Source organism: Brienomyrus brachyistius, chromosome 22, assembly GCF_023856365.1.
Source record: "Brienomyrus brachyistius isolate T26 chromosome 22, BBRACH_0.4, whole genome shotgun sequence".
NCBI classification, from domain to species: domain Eukaryota; kingdom Metazoa; phylum Chordata; class Actinopteri; order Osteoglossiformes; family Mormyridae; genus Brienomyrus; species Brienomyrus brachyistius.
In genome coordinates, this window is record NC_064554.1 from 4,278,706 (window position 1) to 4,295,088 (window position 16,383).

Below are 16,383 nucleotides of genomic sequence, written 5' to 3' on the forward strand. Positions count from 1 at the left end.
CTCTTCTTTTAAGACTCAAATATTTTGCGATTTAACCCTTTCCTTCCTGTGATGCATGAACGGGAGCAGGTAATTGGGCTGTCATTATACTGAGTTAATACCCTCACACAAAACACGACAGTCACTTTCATTGAGCACATATCCTGACATGTATACTTTTTTGACAAATATTTGCAAATATTGATATAATGAGCAAATCTAGCAAATCATGTTTACGATTAAAAGAGGAAAGAAAATAACCGAGACGGCGTGCTGCATTTTTCATACTAAATAAATTAATTGCAAAGATCTAAGGGTGGATGAAACGGTGATCTTGCGACATGATACTTCAAAGGAAATGACTCTTTGATGTTAAAGCGTAAATTAAGGGCTCAGGACACAACGAAATAAATACATTCACGCAGAAACGAGACGGTTTTATTCTGTGGAAAGCAACAAAAAACATTTTTTAATTGAATGAAATACATGACTTGTGTATAGAAAAGGTCTGCATATATACAAATAAATTTGTACAGTGTGTCCTTTAGGTAAGACTAGTTCTTTGCAGCCAGAAATAAGGAGCCATATATATATATATATATATATATATATATATATATATATATATATATATATATATATATATATATAGTGTGTGTGTGTGTGTGTGTGTGTGTATGTATTCATATCTTTGGGGGGACTATTCATTCATTTAATTTCTATGGGCAAAGCCCTAGTCCCAACAATGACTTGACTTAACCCCTACCTAGCCCTTAACCATAACTAGCGAAACAAACCACAAAAAACAAACAAACAAACAAACAAACCACTGATTGCAGTGACAGATTTCTATTAAATAGAATTAAAAAAAAAAATAGACCCCACAATGTCAAAATGTCAGGTATATATTACACTGTGGGCGGTGACATTTGGTCCCCACAACATAATGCAAATATAACACCCTTAACATTTAACTGAAATTAGACATAAGACAGAATATCATTCATTATCATAAAAAAGCATATTTCACTAGAGGTACCCAGAGGACACTGTTTCTTTTGCTAGTTGTACAGCAGTATATCCAGCCTGATACAGTGGCCTCACTTCTCATCTAAACCATCTATGGAGTACAGCTGCTTCTGAGCAGGCTGGAGTGGCACAGCACCACAAAGCGGGGTGCAGCTTGGTGCTTGATCAGCGGTGCTGGGTGACCTTGTGGAAGATGGAACAGTGGGTGGCATGTTGGTTAAGGAGCTTAATGCATCGCGGGCCTATTGCAGTCCTCCTGTCTGTTCATCGTACAACATCGGACATAACGACACCATGTCAAACATACATAGAGCAAAAACCACATCATACAATGATGCACTTTGGTCTATATAAACACCTTTACTTAAGGATGGCTAATCTCCTTCCTGACCCGTGTGCCCCTCAGGCTTGCAGGAGACACACAGGATCACACAGGATGGAGGAAGGGAAGGGAGCAAGGTGGCCTGTCATAATCGGGGGCCTGTTTGTGACCCCCCTCATAACGACGGGGTTACTGACAGGCCAGTGGGGCTTCAACACAGCGACGGACCCAATTCACACTTCTGCAGGACATCTTTCCCAAGTTGCGCCATCTGCTTGGCTGGACCGACATCAGACTTGGAGTCATTCATGAAACACGTGCATCGAGTAGCTCGTCGTCCTGCACAGAACAATTTGCATGAGCTTCGCTGGGTCTCGACAGGCACTAGAGCCATACATCACCAGGGCCTTTTGCCCGTCAAGCCTATGGCCCACACCATAAAAACCAATCAAGAGTAAGTGCATCGGTAAGTGTGGCCACACTTCTCTTTGAGCAGAGCCTGTGATCAGTAACTGCTCTCCATTACTACATTGTCCCTGTCGTTTTTCAGCTTGGGGTCAGACTCCTAGTGCGGCCCTTTGAAGTCATTATCCCTTTATCTCAAGCCAGACCAAAGAATTTGTGGAGAACAATAGAACATGATACCCAGGGGGGGGGATGTGGGGGTGGGGGGTGTTGAGCTTATGACAGTTATCAAGACCAAGCGGAGTGTGAATGTCCATTTTAGGGCCAGACAGGACGGGGGTAAATAAAAGAGAGAGGCTAAATTGATCTGGTTTCATGTTTTCGTAAACAGTTAAGAGAATAAGAGGCAGACCTGAAGTCGGAGTGACCGCTGGCGCAGACAAGCACCATTAGACAGTCACAGGAAGCTTGATGGGGGGGGGGGGGGGAGGGGGATGCGATGACACGGGAGATGGGAAAGCGGCCCGTCAGCAGAAGCAGTCGCCACGCACACAGCGGGGTGACCACACAATTAAAGCGTGCCGCTAAAATGTGCTTTGAAGTTGGACATGGTGGATAACACCCTCAAAAAAAGACGCTACACAGCCCATCAGCCCGTTACGGCTGGTTAGGGGTATTTCGTTAATTTTGGCCAAAGGAGCAAGGGAAGTAACATAAACCGGTTAAAACTGAATTTCAAAGGACATCTGTGGGTGGGTGAACGGCTGAAGTCGCTGTGTCCTTGCGTGCGTTTATTCCACATGCAGAGTGGGCGGGGTCACTTATATTTACCTTGTAGGGTGATGGTCCCTTTTGCATTTTTTTTCCAGATTGGTGAATGTCTATCATTCTCGCAAAGCCTGACTTCTGTCAGTAAAATGCAAACATCATTGGCTTGTCCCACCCATCACTCACCTTGGGGCATCCGCTTACAGCGTCTAAACAGCACAGAAAAGAGCAGGAAGGTGTCTGTCATCTGCGAGGTGCGGTGTGCTTCAAATGGACCCTCCCAATTTATTAGCCAATTCCATTCTTCATTCATGGTGACATCGATTATACAGGTTCATATAGACAACTGGTTATTGAGCCGAATTAACTTACAACAACCATCCCTCGCTCCGGACTCACACCTGGAGAACGGGGGTCCAAATATTATTTTCTATTCCGTAGTACATGGGGAACTCCCCCCCAAAGGGGAATCCAACAAGTGGGAAAGGTCACTGGGATGGGGGCTGGGGGAGAGCCAGGTGACCTGGGGACACGCAGTCACAAAGTACATAAATAATAAAATGGGGGCTAGCAGATGTAAAGCTGGGCAGACAGCCTCTGCCTGCCTGAACGACCAGCGGTTTGTATAAAGCACATATGAGCTGATCAATCAGCAGTGATCAGACCCCACATGAAAGGGGAGGGCAGACGGGGGAAATTTCCTGCTCCGACCTTTTCACCCCCTGTTTCGCTTCATGCAGGCTGATTTACACACCTACCAGCTCGCTGCTATTGGGTCACATATGGGGAGACAGCACAGGCTAACCAGCACTGCTCCCAGGAAGCAACTGGCTGAATACCAGTAGCAAGCAGAACTGATTTCTGGGAGAAAATGTCCAGTGTCACATAAAAAAAACTAGAAAACCATCAAAAAATGATGTTAAGACTTATCTGCAACACATCCATCTATCCAACAGTGCACCTAATTCCTGATTGGTCAGCTTTGTTTATCCAACAGTGCACCTAATTCCTGATTGGTCAGCTTTGTTTATTCAACAGTGTACCTAATTCCTGATTGGTCAGCTTTGATCTTTGTTAACCCCCCACTGCTGACAGCCTCCACATCCTATATTTGTTCATTGATACAAATTCCAGTGACATAAAAGCAAAACATTTAGCAGTGGAATATGCATATATGTATTTGGAATGTTACGATCGGGAAAAAAAAACAATTCAAGTAAATATATTACAATAGTTTAATAAAATGCCAAAAATGCATTCATGGAAACTTTTTATACAATTTTTTTAATAAAAGGTCATAGGTCATATCAGTATCAAATGACAACAATACAACAAATACAAAGTAGTGGAAGACGATTACAGTAAAGTAAAATTAATTACGTTTTAAACATAAATTACACCGTGACTAAATATGGAGACTAAATATGGAGAATAATGATGATGTCATCAGCAGGAACAGCGAGGGTTACCCTGGGCCAGATCTCCATGACTGACCCTCCCTGTATCTCTGGAGGATTCGTTCCTCCATGTCCAAACAATCTGAAGGTGCTGATGTGCCTGGGTCACCTGAGTGTGGCAGGAAAACAGAAACACACCAACAGCCAATTGACCACCATCCACCCATTTTCCAAACCGCTTATCCTTCTGGGTCACGGAGCCTATCCCAGAATCTATGGGCACGAGGCAGGGAACAACCCAGGATGGGGGGCCAGCCCATCGCAGGGCACACTCACACACCATTCACTCTCACACGCACACCTACGGGCAATTTAGCAAGTCCAATTAGCCTCAGCATGTCTTTGGACTGTGGGGGGAAACCGGAGTACCCGGAGGAATCCCCACAACGACAAGGGGAGAACATGCAAACTCCACACACATGTGACCCAGGTGGAGACTCGAACCCGGGTCCCAGTGGTGTGAGGCAGCAGTGCTAACCACTGCACCACCATGCCCCTCCTCACCCTAACCACTGCACCACCATGCCGCCTGAAACAGAAAAAAACATGGGAGGCACAGGTACGGATCCCAAGCACTGCTGCCATAGACAGCGCTTAACCTGGATACTTCACTAAAACGCCAAGCACTAATGGATAACCCTGGAACTCCCTTTGGATAAAAACGTCATATAAAATCTCACAGAGTGACATCAGGTATCTAAGTGCTTAGATTAATCTTGCCGGGATGAATACAGCCTGTCATGTAGCTGAAGACTTTAATTTCTTAGCCAACATGCAGAGAAGGACCCACATGCTGACGATATTGAACTGAATCCATGAGTGAAGAATGACAACAAAGACCCCAGTGTGCTGGGGGGTTGGGGGTCTTTCAGCTGTCCGATGTCAGCACGGTCCATAAACCAACAAAGACACATAATGGGGTGTCAGTCAGGGGGCGGGGTGCGAGTATCGGCCTACAGCCGGCGCAACAACGTTAGACTGTTTTCCAAGCAAAGGGAGCAGTTTCAGACCTGCTGGATGCTATGCGTGACCCTCCCAGCCCACGTGGAAACCTCTTCAGGTGTGTGGACCTGCTGAGTGTTGCCAATGGCAACTAACTCTCGGAACAGGCTGCAGATCATCACCGTCTTAGGAGGGTCCACTGATACGCAAATGTCAGAGATATGCAGGCAGGTTGTGGGAAGACACCAGGGGCCTGTACTACAAAGGGGGTTTAACCAAATCAGATTTAACCCAGAGTCAATGTGTGGACGCAGGGTTGACAAAACCAGGTTGTCCCAATCGGTGCTAATCAGTACTACGACGCCAGATCAGAAGTTGATTTGTTACACCGCTGTTAACTGAACTGGAGTTTGTGCGCGTTCACATAAATGGAGCGCGTTCGGCGGCGTAAGTCACCGTTTGGGTCATGGCGCGATCTCCGTATTTCACGGAGGAAGACTGCATGCTAATTATACAGGGATATGAGGAGTTTAAATCAACGATGCAAAGAAAGTCCAATACCCCTGCAGCCAAGAAAAGCAGGCAGGCTTGTTGGCGACGTATTGCCAACCGAGTAAATGCATAATTATAGTATTAATAATGCAGTATTACACTATGAAGTGTTGTCTGAAAAGAATTGAAATACTGTTAATAAACAGAGAGGCTCAAAGATGTGACAATTCAGCAGTAACCCTATTATTTGCTGTTAAATAATATAATACTCCCTAAAGTTCCATTACTGTGTTACTCATAATGTAAAACTAATGTTAACTATAACTAAACTGATCTTCCAGATGCAATAATAGTAGTGGAAGGTAAGTATTTATATTTCTACTCATTATGAAAGACTTGTTGTGTCTAGCCTCCACTTAATAGCATGTTCCTATGTTTTACAGCTAATAAGAAAAAGGTGTCTGTTCATATGACACGTAATAGACAGTGAGCCATTGTTTAACAAACAAATGATTTTCAACAGGACAAAACAGAAGCACATGTGTAATGAGAAAACGACTTAGGAACCTGTCAAATTTTTCCTTAAAGTGCAATACTATGAAAATAGTAGATCAGTCATAAATACGTTACAGAAGAAGCTAACAAATTCCAAACCACCACCTTATGTTACTCCAGTAAGTGAAGAGAAGGTGAACCTAAGGTAGACGTGTGGTCACTAGCTCATATATCAGATCTAAAAGCATATTATGAGAAAAATACCTGTACATTGACGCTGTGAATAGATTTACGATTCACATAATCGCCCTCATGCTCTCCCAGGGGTGCAATGATTGGGATGTGTGTGTAATCGATGGCGCCTATGACCCTTGGGAATCCTATGAGAAATTGTGTTCAGTAAAAGCAATTTGCCTATGAAAATATATTTTAATGTTGCGATTTACCTGCGACTGCATGAAAGCCTTCTTTATTCCGCAGAGGACTTAAATGACCAGGGAAAACCACAAATGCATCCAACAGTTTAGATAGAGCAAGCAGCACTTTGTGAACAGCACGGCGAACAGTATTCTTGCTCAGATGTTCAGCATCGCCTATGAAATACATAAACTGGCCACTGGCAAAAATATCGCAGCACAAAGCATACTGTCTGCTCGATCATGAGGGCAATGCTACGGCGATCGGAATTAGAGACCTCTAGACTGATCAGCTGACAAAGGTAACGAATTACCTTTCATGGAGAATATCGTCCGGGTATGCCAGCGGATTCTGGCAGTCTCTAAAAACCCTCTCCCTGCGGAGAGAGCCATTCACGATTCGCGTGCCAGTGTCGTACGGATCATCCAGGTACACTGTCTTCGGGGAAATTGTAGTTGGAGGGGAGGTGCTCATATAGGGCTGGCTTACGCAGAAACCAAGAACTTAACCTGCTTGAGTAAAACCTAACCACCTTTCGTAGTCCGGGTTAATCGCAAAGTTACCCTGATAAGCCGGTAACCCTGCTTCATAGTACAGGCCCCAGGTGTGTGAACGAAGTCTGCATGCTTGCGGAACCATGTGAAGAGACAAGTGTTTTTAATCAGCAGTCAAACCAGCAGCAGCTGCTCCATAGAGGTGGAGCAAGTATCTCCTGTATCCTTTTAGATTAAATTTGAACCAATTAACTCTGAAATAACTCATTAATATTATGCCACCGTCATTTAAAAACACATTTCCTATCTTCTTTGGAAAAATTCACTACTGTAATATTGTAAAATGTATTATCTCCATACCGTACCGTAACTGCCCAAAACCATTCAGTAACGTTAATATTAATAATTTCACAGAAGTATGCGAGTAGTTTTTGCCTGGGGGGTTTCATGCGGCCTGACTGAGCTGCGTCTATGGGTGTGTCTGCACGTGTTGACTCCGCCCCATTGGGCTCCCTAGCTCGGCTTGTGATTGGCGGCTTTCTCCGGTTGTCACCTGCTCTCACCTCCTGCTGCGGTACGCTTCCAGCTCCTGCTGCTGCAGTGCCGCTCTCTTCTGTAGGAATCCCACCTGCAGACCAGAGAAAGTGCTGACAATCCACCTCCCAGGCCAGTAGGGGGAGCAATACTTAGGGAGCTCATTCAGAAAGAGTTCTGTGGGGTGGTGTGCAGGTGTGAAGTCTGTCATTTTGCGCTGGAATCGCTTGGTTCGAAAATGCAGGAGAGGAAACGAGGGTTATGTGTACCATCAGCATCACATACAGTGTTGCCAAGGCCAGGTTTGAGATTCAGCTACTATATCCTGAAACAATTTACCATTCCTGAATGATGGTACTTCTTATATTTGTCTTACCATTTTATTTAGATAGGTAGTCCCAGTGAGGCAAAAGGAGACCAATTACTTCTAAGCTAGAAGCAAACCTATTAATCCACAGCAGTTTTAGCCCAAGTTCCAACTATATTCTGTTCAGAATATAGTGACATTCAATAACATGATATTTTCTTGTTAGTAGATGCTGTGGGTAGAGATCCCAGTGAGCAGGACATATGGCCACATTCACAGGTTGGTGCAATGACAGAATGTCCATTGTTCTGATGCTATTATGCAGGACCCGATGGACATTCTTCCCGAAACCTCAGCTAAACTCTACAGTTACTTACTGTAAATATAAGTACTGCTTCAGGGAATGTGGAGATTTAACTGTGGTCAAATGTTCAAAATAACTGCAGGCTTAAAAAAGAAAAGATCATGGTACGCAAAATGATAAAAGCTCCAGGAAAGAATTGGCCGTTACAACTACATGTTAAAATACACCAGATGACAACAGTGGGGATCACTGGCGGAGAGCTCAGCTACAGCTGTCTGAAAGCATGGGGATGTGTACTGGGGGTCCTGGAATGTCATCCTAGGACAAAAGACAATGGCCTGTAAACCCTTAGTAATGTGCCTTGGGGCAACTGTCAGGATGGCTAAATAAAGTCCATGTTGGTGACAGATGAGCTGCACTGAATCAATCTTGCCAGAGAGAAAACAAACCTGCCGCTCATTCACTGATTATCCTACTATCTCATTCTCACACAAGCATTAGAAAATACACCCATATGTGGCTTATTTATAGAGTGGACCACAGCACCTACAATCCCCGAAAGGTGTTGATTCATTTTCTCTAAAGGCAAACTTAGTGCAAGTCATGCAAATCACAGTAGTAAATCAGTCAGGGGTGGGTGGTTCAGGTCCAGAAAGTGAAAGTCCAGGCCAAGAATTGGTGTCAACCAACCAGTTGAGCATAAAGACTCATAGTCACAGAGGATTCAGCTGGTTGGTTGAAACGAAATCTTGGACTGGATTTGTACCGTCTGTACCTGAATCACCCAACTCTGAAATAAACGCGTGATTATAATCTATAATTTGTATTAATTTTACTTACTAGGGAGGACCAGATAATCCATGTCAAGGTAGACACTATGAGTTAGGACAAGATTTTTTAAACTACTATTTCACTTAAGCCCAGAGTTCTTGCTGTGTGCTGATTGGTCAGTCTCAAATACTCATGCAAGTCATGTGTCACTAATGTTAATGTGAAACAGCTGGATGAGTCTTTCAATCAAGGAAACAAACCAGTCAAAGCAAAAGAACTGAAGTATTTAGTTAAGCACAGGAGCCTTTCGGTTTTAAAGAAGTTTGTAAAACCTGAAGTAGCTCAAAGTGTCCTTGCCGACATGGATTATCTGGTCACCTTACACTTAATGGAGACTATAAAAACAAAGAAATTGCTACAGATCACTGAGACAGCAACTGTGCTTCAGGCTGAGGACCAGGACCTGTCGGCAGTGATTGAACACCATAAACAATTTACTCATGTAAATCAGTAAATTAGCTGAGTTATACTTTCCAGTCCTGTGTCGCTTGCTTAAATGTGCTGGTACCCAGGTCAGGGATAATAATCAGTAAACACCCAATAAGTCAGGTTTTACTTATAATGCTGTTGAATGTCAGGAGGTGGCTAAAGCTGAATTAATAAAGCAAATACATATTTACATTTCATTGCCTTCGCAGCCGTGAATTTCAAAACATATAACGCAGTGTTTGCAGTGCATTTTCCTGCAGATACCAGGCTCACTACACATTTGGCTCACACGTTTGCACGTAAAGACTGGCTCTTAGACTCAGCAGCAAGCAATATCTACCTAACGACTGGCTTATGTTCTTAATGATGCAGAATTTTTGGTGCATTAACGGCGGCTTGGGTCATACGCAACTATAATATGTAAACAGAGACCTGGCCGATATCAAATTTTTCATACCATCCAGACATTACACTGGAATATGGGATTTCGACTCCACTCCAGTACTCAAATGCCACGCAGGTGAGGAGCCCACTGACCTGCGAGCGCAGTGAGGCGATGGTGTCCTCCAGCTCCCGTCGCAGCGACGCTGGCATCAGCCCCTTAATCTTGAGCTCACAATCCTGCCGAACCTGAGTGACCTGAGGGGGGGGGCAGACATGCGTGTCATGCTGAGGCTCAGGCCGCCGTGTGGGGAAGAGGCCCTATCTGCTGGCTGATTACACCGGTCGAGGCGCCAGTCAGGAACACCCCCATGTCGCACACATGGGGGGGTGTGAAGATCAACCGTCGCCAATGGATGCCCACTTCCTGGCTGTCCATTCTTGGTGTTCTTTAGCTGGCTGGAACTTCACCATGTGTCACTGCTGCAGACAGCCAGCGCTGGGGGCCGGATGTTTTGAACAGACTCTGACTTTTTATTTATGTCTTTTCTTTATGGGGGGGGGGGGGGGGGGTCTGGGTTGACACTGAGGATGGCAAAGATGGCCACCCTTCCTGAAATAATTGCCCTGGTTGTGGATTTAAGCAGAAGTCGTGCCCTTTCTGTAATTTCTTGGGGCCGAGGTGACAGGGCAGGTGGACTTTCACTGTCCCTGCTCTGCTTCCCTGCCATTTTTCCTGGGGGGCTTCTTGTGATGTTTTACCCTCTATGAGTATTGGGCATGGTAAGGCTAAGCGTGAGACATTTTTAGGAATTATATGCTGGGGGGGGGGCAGTTTGTGTGTAAGAGTATTGCCACCCAAGGAGTAGAATGGTAAACATCAGATCTTTCCTGTATTTCTGGATCTTTCTCAGGTATTGCAGCGTAGAGCTGTTTCCACGGCGATGCAGGCCAATGCTCCCGGGTTCTACGCTGTGCCGATTCAGACGTGGAGCGCCTTGGTACCAAACACCGCTGTCTCACAGCGCCTCTTCCTCTGTTGGCAGCAAACCCGGCTTATTTAAGGTGCCTGTCACACAGATGTCTCTGGTGACGGATGCTAAGAGGTTCTGGCTGGTCTAGGCCTACCCACCCCTCTGTACGGCACCGCGCCATAAACAGCTCCGCCCACAGACCTTGTCGCTTTTAACGTGATGCAACGGCATGTAAACTCCCCGAAAGGTGTCACCAAAAAAAAACAGCGACATAAAATAAGGCTTACTCAGAGCGAGGCTTCTGCAGCTCCAGATTAAATCAGTTCTTCCTTAAGATTTGTTCCCCCCTTCAGATAAATCTGCTCCTTTCTCAGACAAATACAGACGCCGTGTTTGGATGCGTCGAGCACTGATGGGTCTGACAGCCGAAAATGGGGCTGTGATGCTTTCGATAACTCAGACTGAACTGCCGTCGCATTGCAAGCAGCCTGATGGAGGCCGACGTGGGAGGGGAGATAGCGGCCTTGCAGCACGGGGGGGTTGGCATGACAAGGACCTGATGGGTGCTTGGCTCCACGTCTCAAACTGCACACCAGACGGGCAGGTAAAAAAAAACGCTTTCAATTCCAAACAATATACAAACCATGAGAAGTTTGACAATATTGCATTTTGGTACACTGTCACTGTCACATCAGTCGGTGACAAATCTGTAAAGGACAGAGTCCCAGTTAATGTATAAACACTGTAAATGCAGCAGGGGAGAGCAGGTAAACCCCGTCTTCTCCAAACCGAAAATCTGAGTGGCTGAACTGTCAGTTCAGCGACGGACAGGTGGCATCAGGGAGAATAATCAGCATGGTCACATGACGGCAGAAAGTGTCGTGACAAAAAAACAGGGTCGACCTGACACCGGATAAACCACCAAACAGCACAGGTATCACGGCTTGCTGAACCACAGAGAAACACTCAAATGCCACGAGGCAGCGGCGACGAGCAGGAAATACCTGTAGCTGACTCTCCAGCTCCTTGCTTATTAACTGCTTCTCGGCAGCGTGAACCTGCCTCTGCAAGTTCTCCACCTTCTCCTGAAGAACCTGCGCGGAGAGAATGAGAGATGGACAGAGAGGAACCATTAATCTCTAAGTGATACCACTGCAACAATACAGTGGAAAGTTGAATAGGAGTAAATTAAATTAGACAGTAGTAGCAGCAGTGTGGTTTGGGATGGTATGGAGATGAGACAGCAGCTCATACAGCATTGCTCTGAATTATCGCTCTCTGAGGGCGGTCTGACCCACTAACGCCAGTCACCCACTCATCTGGCCATCTGACTGTTTAGTAGAGGAGGTAACAAAGCTGCAGCAGATGTTGGGACGCGATAGTACTCATGTCCCGTAAACAGTGACTCCGATCACAACAGGCCAGAAATGAATCACCAAATTATTACCACAAACACACAAGTTGGTCTACCTATCTAAATGGGGACCGTCATTCATTTCTATGGGGAAAACGCTAATCCTAAAAATGACACCCTTAACCCCTACCCAGCCCTAATCTACACCATAAGTAAACAACCCAAATACAAGACTTTTGACATTGTTACTTTTTTGATTGCATTCACAGATTTTTATAAAACTGAGGTTATCCAGATGGGGACCTGAAGAAGTGTCCCCAAAAGTAAGGATGTTTCGGGTTTTGCCGCACTTTGGGGACATTTTGGTCTCCAAACGTGATCTTTGCAAACACACACACACACACACACACACACATTTGTATTCATATCTTTGTGGGGACTCTCCATTCATTTCTATGGGAAAAACCCTAATCCTAAAAATGACAACCTTAACCCCCACTCAGCCCTAACCTTAAGTAACCAAACAGAATACAACACTTTTGGTATTTTTAGTTTTTCGATTGCAGTCACAGATTAAAAAAAAAAAAAATGGTCCCCACGCTGTCAAAATAAAAGGTTTTTATCACACTGTGGGGACATTTGCCCTCCACAATGTAATATACACATAACCCACACACGCACACACACACACCATCCCACCCACTCACCGCATGCACACCTTCAAAGACGAAACCCTGGACTTATTTCCTGGGTGGTCCTTGTGTGAAGATCAGCGGAGCAGTGCACTCTGGGTAAGTAAAAGCTTTGTCTGGTTAGTACTAGAAACTCTTGATGTGGATCTCTATTTACAGCAGCATGCAGAATGATTTACAAACGTTAAAATGGCAGATTAAAGGCATCCCTTTAACTATCGCTGGAAAGGAGTAAGATGAAGTCAAACCTTCTAACCCAGGACCCCAGAGCCTGTGTGGGATACAGGCTGACACCACACCAAACCGCCAAAAAGCCCCACACTCCCGCAGGCCCAATGTGTGTGAGGGGGGAAATGAGAATGAATATGTTTTTTGCTCCCCTCCATGTTGATCTCAATCCTTCAATTATTGCTGCTGACGTCTGATGCTTGGCGAGTGGCCTGACAGGGTGATTTATCGCTGCAGCGTACGGCTTTGCGTTACGTCATCCCAGTCGGGTAAAGAAGCATTAATTACACTGTTATTTGGCTCTGTTTTCCTTGCTCCCTCGATGTGATCTTAAATTTGTGCGTACCATGGGAAAAACAACTTAATTTTCTCTCGATTTATGGAACGTAAATCAAAGGCGGAGAGTGAGGCACATTACAAAGAGAGAACATTCTAGAAACTGAAATGAACTTTTTAGTTGCGAATTATATTCCCATCCAGAGGAAATCAAACTGTCTATGATGATTTTATCCAAATGATTGACTGGTCTGTCTCTCCCTCCCCAAGCTGATGGTTATGCACCCTCCCCCCTGCCCGATTTCTATCATCGCTCAAAACATCGATTCTAACATGAACTAACAGCAGCAAAAGCGGTTTATAATACAGGAAGTGATTCTTAATTCCAACCATCCCCTTAACCTATTGACTGAATTGAGACTTTATTTTGCCATCTGCACAGGTACAGAAGCACAAGTATAAAATGCCTAATCAATCAAAAAAGGCCCTGCACTTTCGGGCACTGCTGTTTGACCCCAATGTCCAACAATGTCCCCATACTGCAGTGAGGTCATAATAAATACACCAAAGGGATTATGGGAGCTCAGTGTAAAGGGAACCCACGTCTGGGACAGGATGGTCACTCTGCCAGGACAAAGAGCTCTCTTACTTTGGCAGGGGGAGGGGTGACTAATTGTTTTCCAATAGGCATCCTGCTAACAGCGATCCACAACAAAAGACCGTCTCTGCTGGCTTCCGGAGTCCGAGGCGGCCGGCCACCGTTATCGCTACAGCGATTCAACTTTGCGACGGAGGGAAATTAAAACATCTGGGGAAATTTGCTTGGGCACTTTGATGTTGGAAATTAGAACAAAATACAGCTCGTGTTTTTAAAAAAAAAAAACAAAAAAAACGGAAGAGTTGCCGTTGCAGCCAAAGCAGCTTTTCAGGGGATGGCAGCGAAAGTTTAAAAACAAGGCATGGATGTAAACAACTCCTTGGTAACAGTGGCAGCGCTGGGGGCCACACATAGCTCAGCGAGGGGGGCGACTCTGGGGCTAAAACAATCAAAGCGGGCAAGCAGAATGGCGTTAATCAATTTGTCGGGGTACTTTAGGTGGGAATTTCATAGGGGGAACAATTACAGTACAGTTTAACCTTAACTAAACAGGCAAGAGGGAAATCCGATATAAACAGTGCAGGAGGGACGAGTGAGCTGAAACACGGCTGCGAACGCGACCGGCTTTGATGTCTTCCCTTCTGTCTTTCATCCTTCAGCTTTCATAACGTGCCTTTGATGTAAGCGTGTAACAAAGTCGCTCCTGCAGACCAAAGAGTAATGCCATGTCACCCCGGCTGCTTCCCGTACGCGTCTGCCTGACATAAACAGGTCGGCCATTCAGCAGGCCAACCCAGATTCAGAGTCGACTGTGACGAGGGTGTGGATCCTAAAAGCAGAGGGCTGGGGGGTGGGCACTGGCGGGCAGGCCACAGGCGAACAGCGGCGGGTTCCCAAAATGAGGTGAAAATGAGACATTTAGTGGCATTTCCTCTGCAAAAATGAAACTAAACGCTGTTCAAGCTGGCATCCTTAGACCTGGATTGGAGGGAATTCTGGCCGAAACTGTGTGATCTTGTGCCATGGAGATCACAAGTTTAGACTGTAGACAGAAACCAGCCCAGAAACAGCCCATGTAGGCGCATAATGCCGGCATTCATTCTTATTATACTCATTGGCATCACGGCCAGGACACAGAGAAAACAGCTTTTAACTGATTTGTTTTTCCAAAACCGTAGATTTAGATTCAGAATGTTTTAATTTGGCTTAGAGATAACCCACTGCATACCACAAACTTCCCAGAGTTGTCTGGAGGAATGAAAATGGCTTAAACAAAATTGTAACAATATATCCTCACCTTGCAGTTGATGTCTGCATTGCGGGTGAGCATCTGCCTCTCTGCCTCCCAGCGTGACTCCGCCTCCTGGCGCTGCTGCTCTGCCTCCTGGAGAAGCTGTCGAGTCTCCTCCCGAGCTGCATGCACACTGGTCTGTAGGTCTGTGATCACCTGTGCAGGGAAGTGTGACATTAGTCTGACAGAGCTGGTGGCAAACACTGAAATGGACAGCGGGCCGACAGAGCTGGTGGCAAACACTGAAATGGAAGGCGGGCCAACAGAGCTGGTGGCAAACACTGAAATGGAAAGCGGGCCAACAGAGCTGGTGGAAAACACTGAAATGGAAAGCGGGCCGACAGAGCTGGTGGCAAACACTGAAATGGAAAGCGGGCCGACAGAGCTGGTGATAAACACTGAAATGGAAAGCGGGCCGACAGAGCTGGTGATAAACACTGAAATGGAAAGCGGGCCGACAGAGCTGGTGGCAAACACTGAAATGGAAAGCGGGCCGACAGAGCTGGTGGCAAACACTGAAATGGAAAGCGGGCCGACAGAGCTGGTGGCAAACACTGAAATGGAAAGCGGGCCGACAGAGCTGGTGGCAAACACTGAAATGGAAAGCGGGCCGACAGAGCTGGTGGCAAACACTGAAATGGAAGGCGGGCCGACAGAGCTGGTGGCAAACACTGAAATGGAAGGCGGGCCGACAGAGCTGGTGATAAACACTGAAATGGAAGGCGGGCCGACAGAGCTGGTGGCAAACACTGAAAGGGACAGCGGGCCGACAGAGCTGGTGGCAAACACTGAATTGGAAAGCGGGCCGACAGAGCTGGTGGCAAACACTGACATGGAAGGCGGGCCGACAGAGCTGGTGGCAAACACTGAAATGGAAGGCGGGCCGACAGAGCTGGTGGCAAACACTGAAATGGAAAGCGGGCCGACAGAGCTGGTGATAAACACTGAAATGGAAAGCGGGCCGACAGAGCTGGTGGCAAACACTGAAATGGAAAGCGGGCTGACAGAGCTGGTGGCAAACACTGAAATGGAAGGCGGGCCAGCAGAGCTGGTGATAAACACTGAAATGGAAAGCGGGCCGACAGAGCTGGTGGCAAACACTGAAATGGAAAGCGGGCCAACAGAGCTGGTGATAAACACTGAAATGGAAAGCGGGCCGACAGAGCTGGTGGCAAACACTGAAATGGAAAGCGGGCCAACAGAGCCAATTTTATAAAACCACTTTTATCAGCTATATATATTATATTTACTAGAAAAGAAAATAAATGACACTGATGATAGTGATTATCTGATGTAATGACGGCACAGATGACAGTGATTATCTGATGTAGTGACGGCACTAGTGAGGATGACTATCTGTCATAATGGAGATCAGCTGAAATTT

The 16,383-nt window shown here is 45.8% G+C and overlaps 1 protein-coding gene across 4 annotated transcripts in view; it reads right to left on the reverse strand.

The window, feature by feature from the left end:
• Positions 1-3,724: 3,724 nt before the first annotated feature.
• Positions 3,725-16,383, reverse strand: part of cep112 (centrosomal protein 112) — a 42,434-nt gene continuing 29,775 nt past the window's right edge. For 3 of the 4 annotated variants that reach the window (XM_048990796.1, XM_048990795.1, XM_048990797.1), the window contains 5 exons: positions 15,006-15,155; positions 11,565-11,654; positions 9,743-9,844; positions 7,364-7,428; positions 3,725-4,069 (listed from right to left, as the gene is read on the reverse strand). In XM_048990796.1, the coding sequence (XP_048846753.1) occupies positions 4,066-4,069; positions 7,364-7,428; positions 9,743-9,844; positions 11,565-11,654; positions 15,006-15,155 (411 nt within the window). In that variant the 3' untranslated portion in view covers positions 3,725-4,065. Of the gene's footprint in view, positions 4,070-7,353; positions 7,429-9,742; positions 9,845-11,564; positions 11,655-15,005; positions 15,156-16,383 lie in introns of all 4 variants that reach the window. The other variant, XM_048990794.1, reaches the window with a different exon arrangement.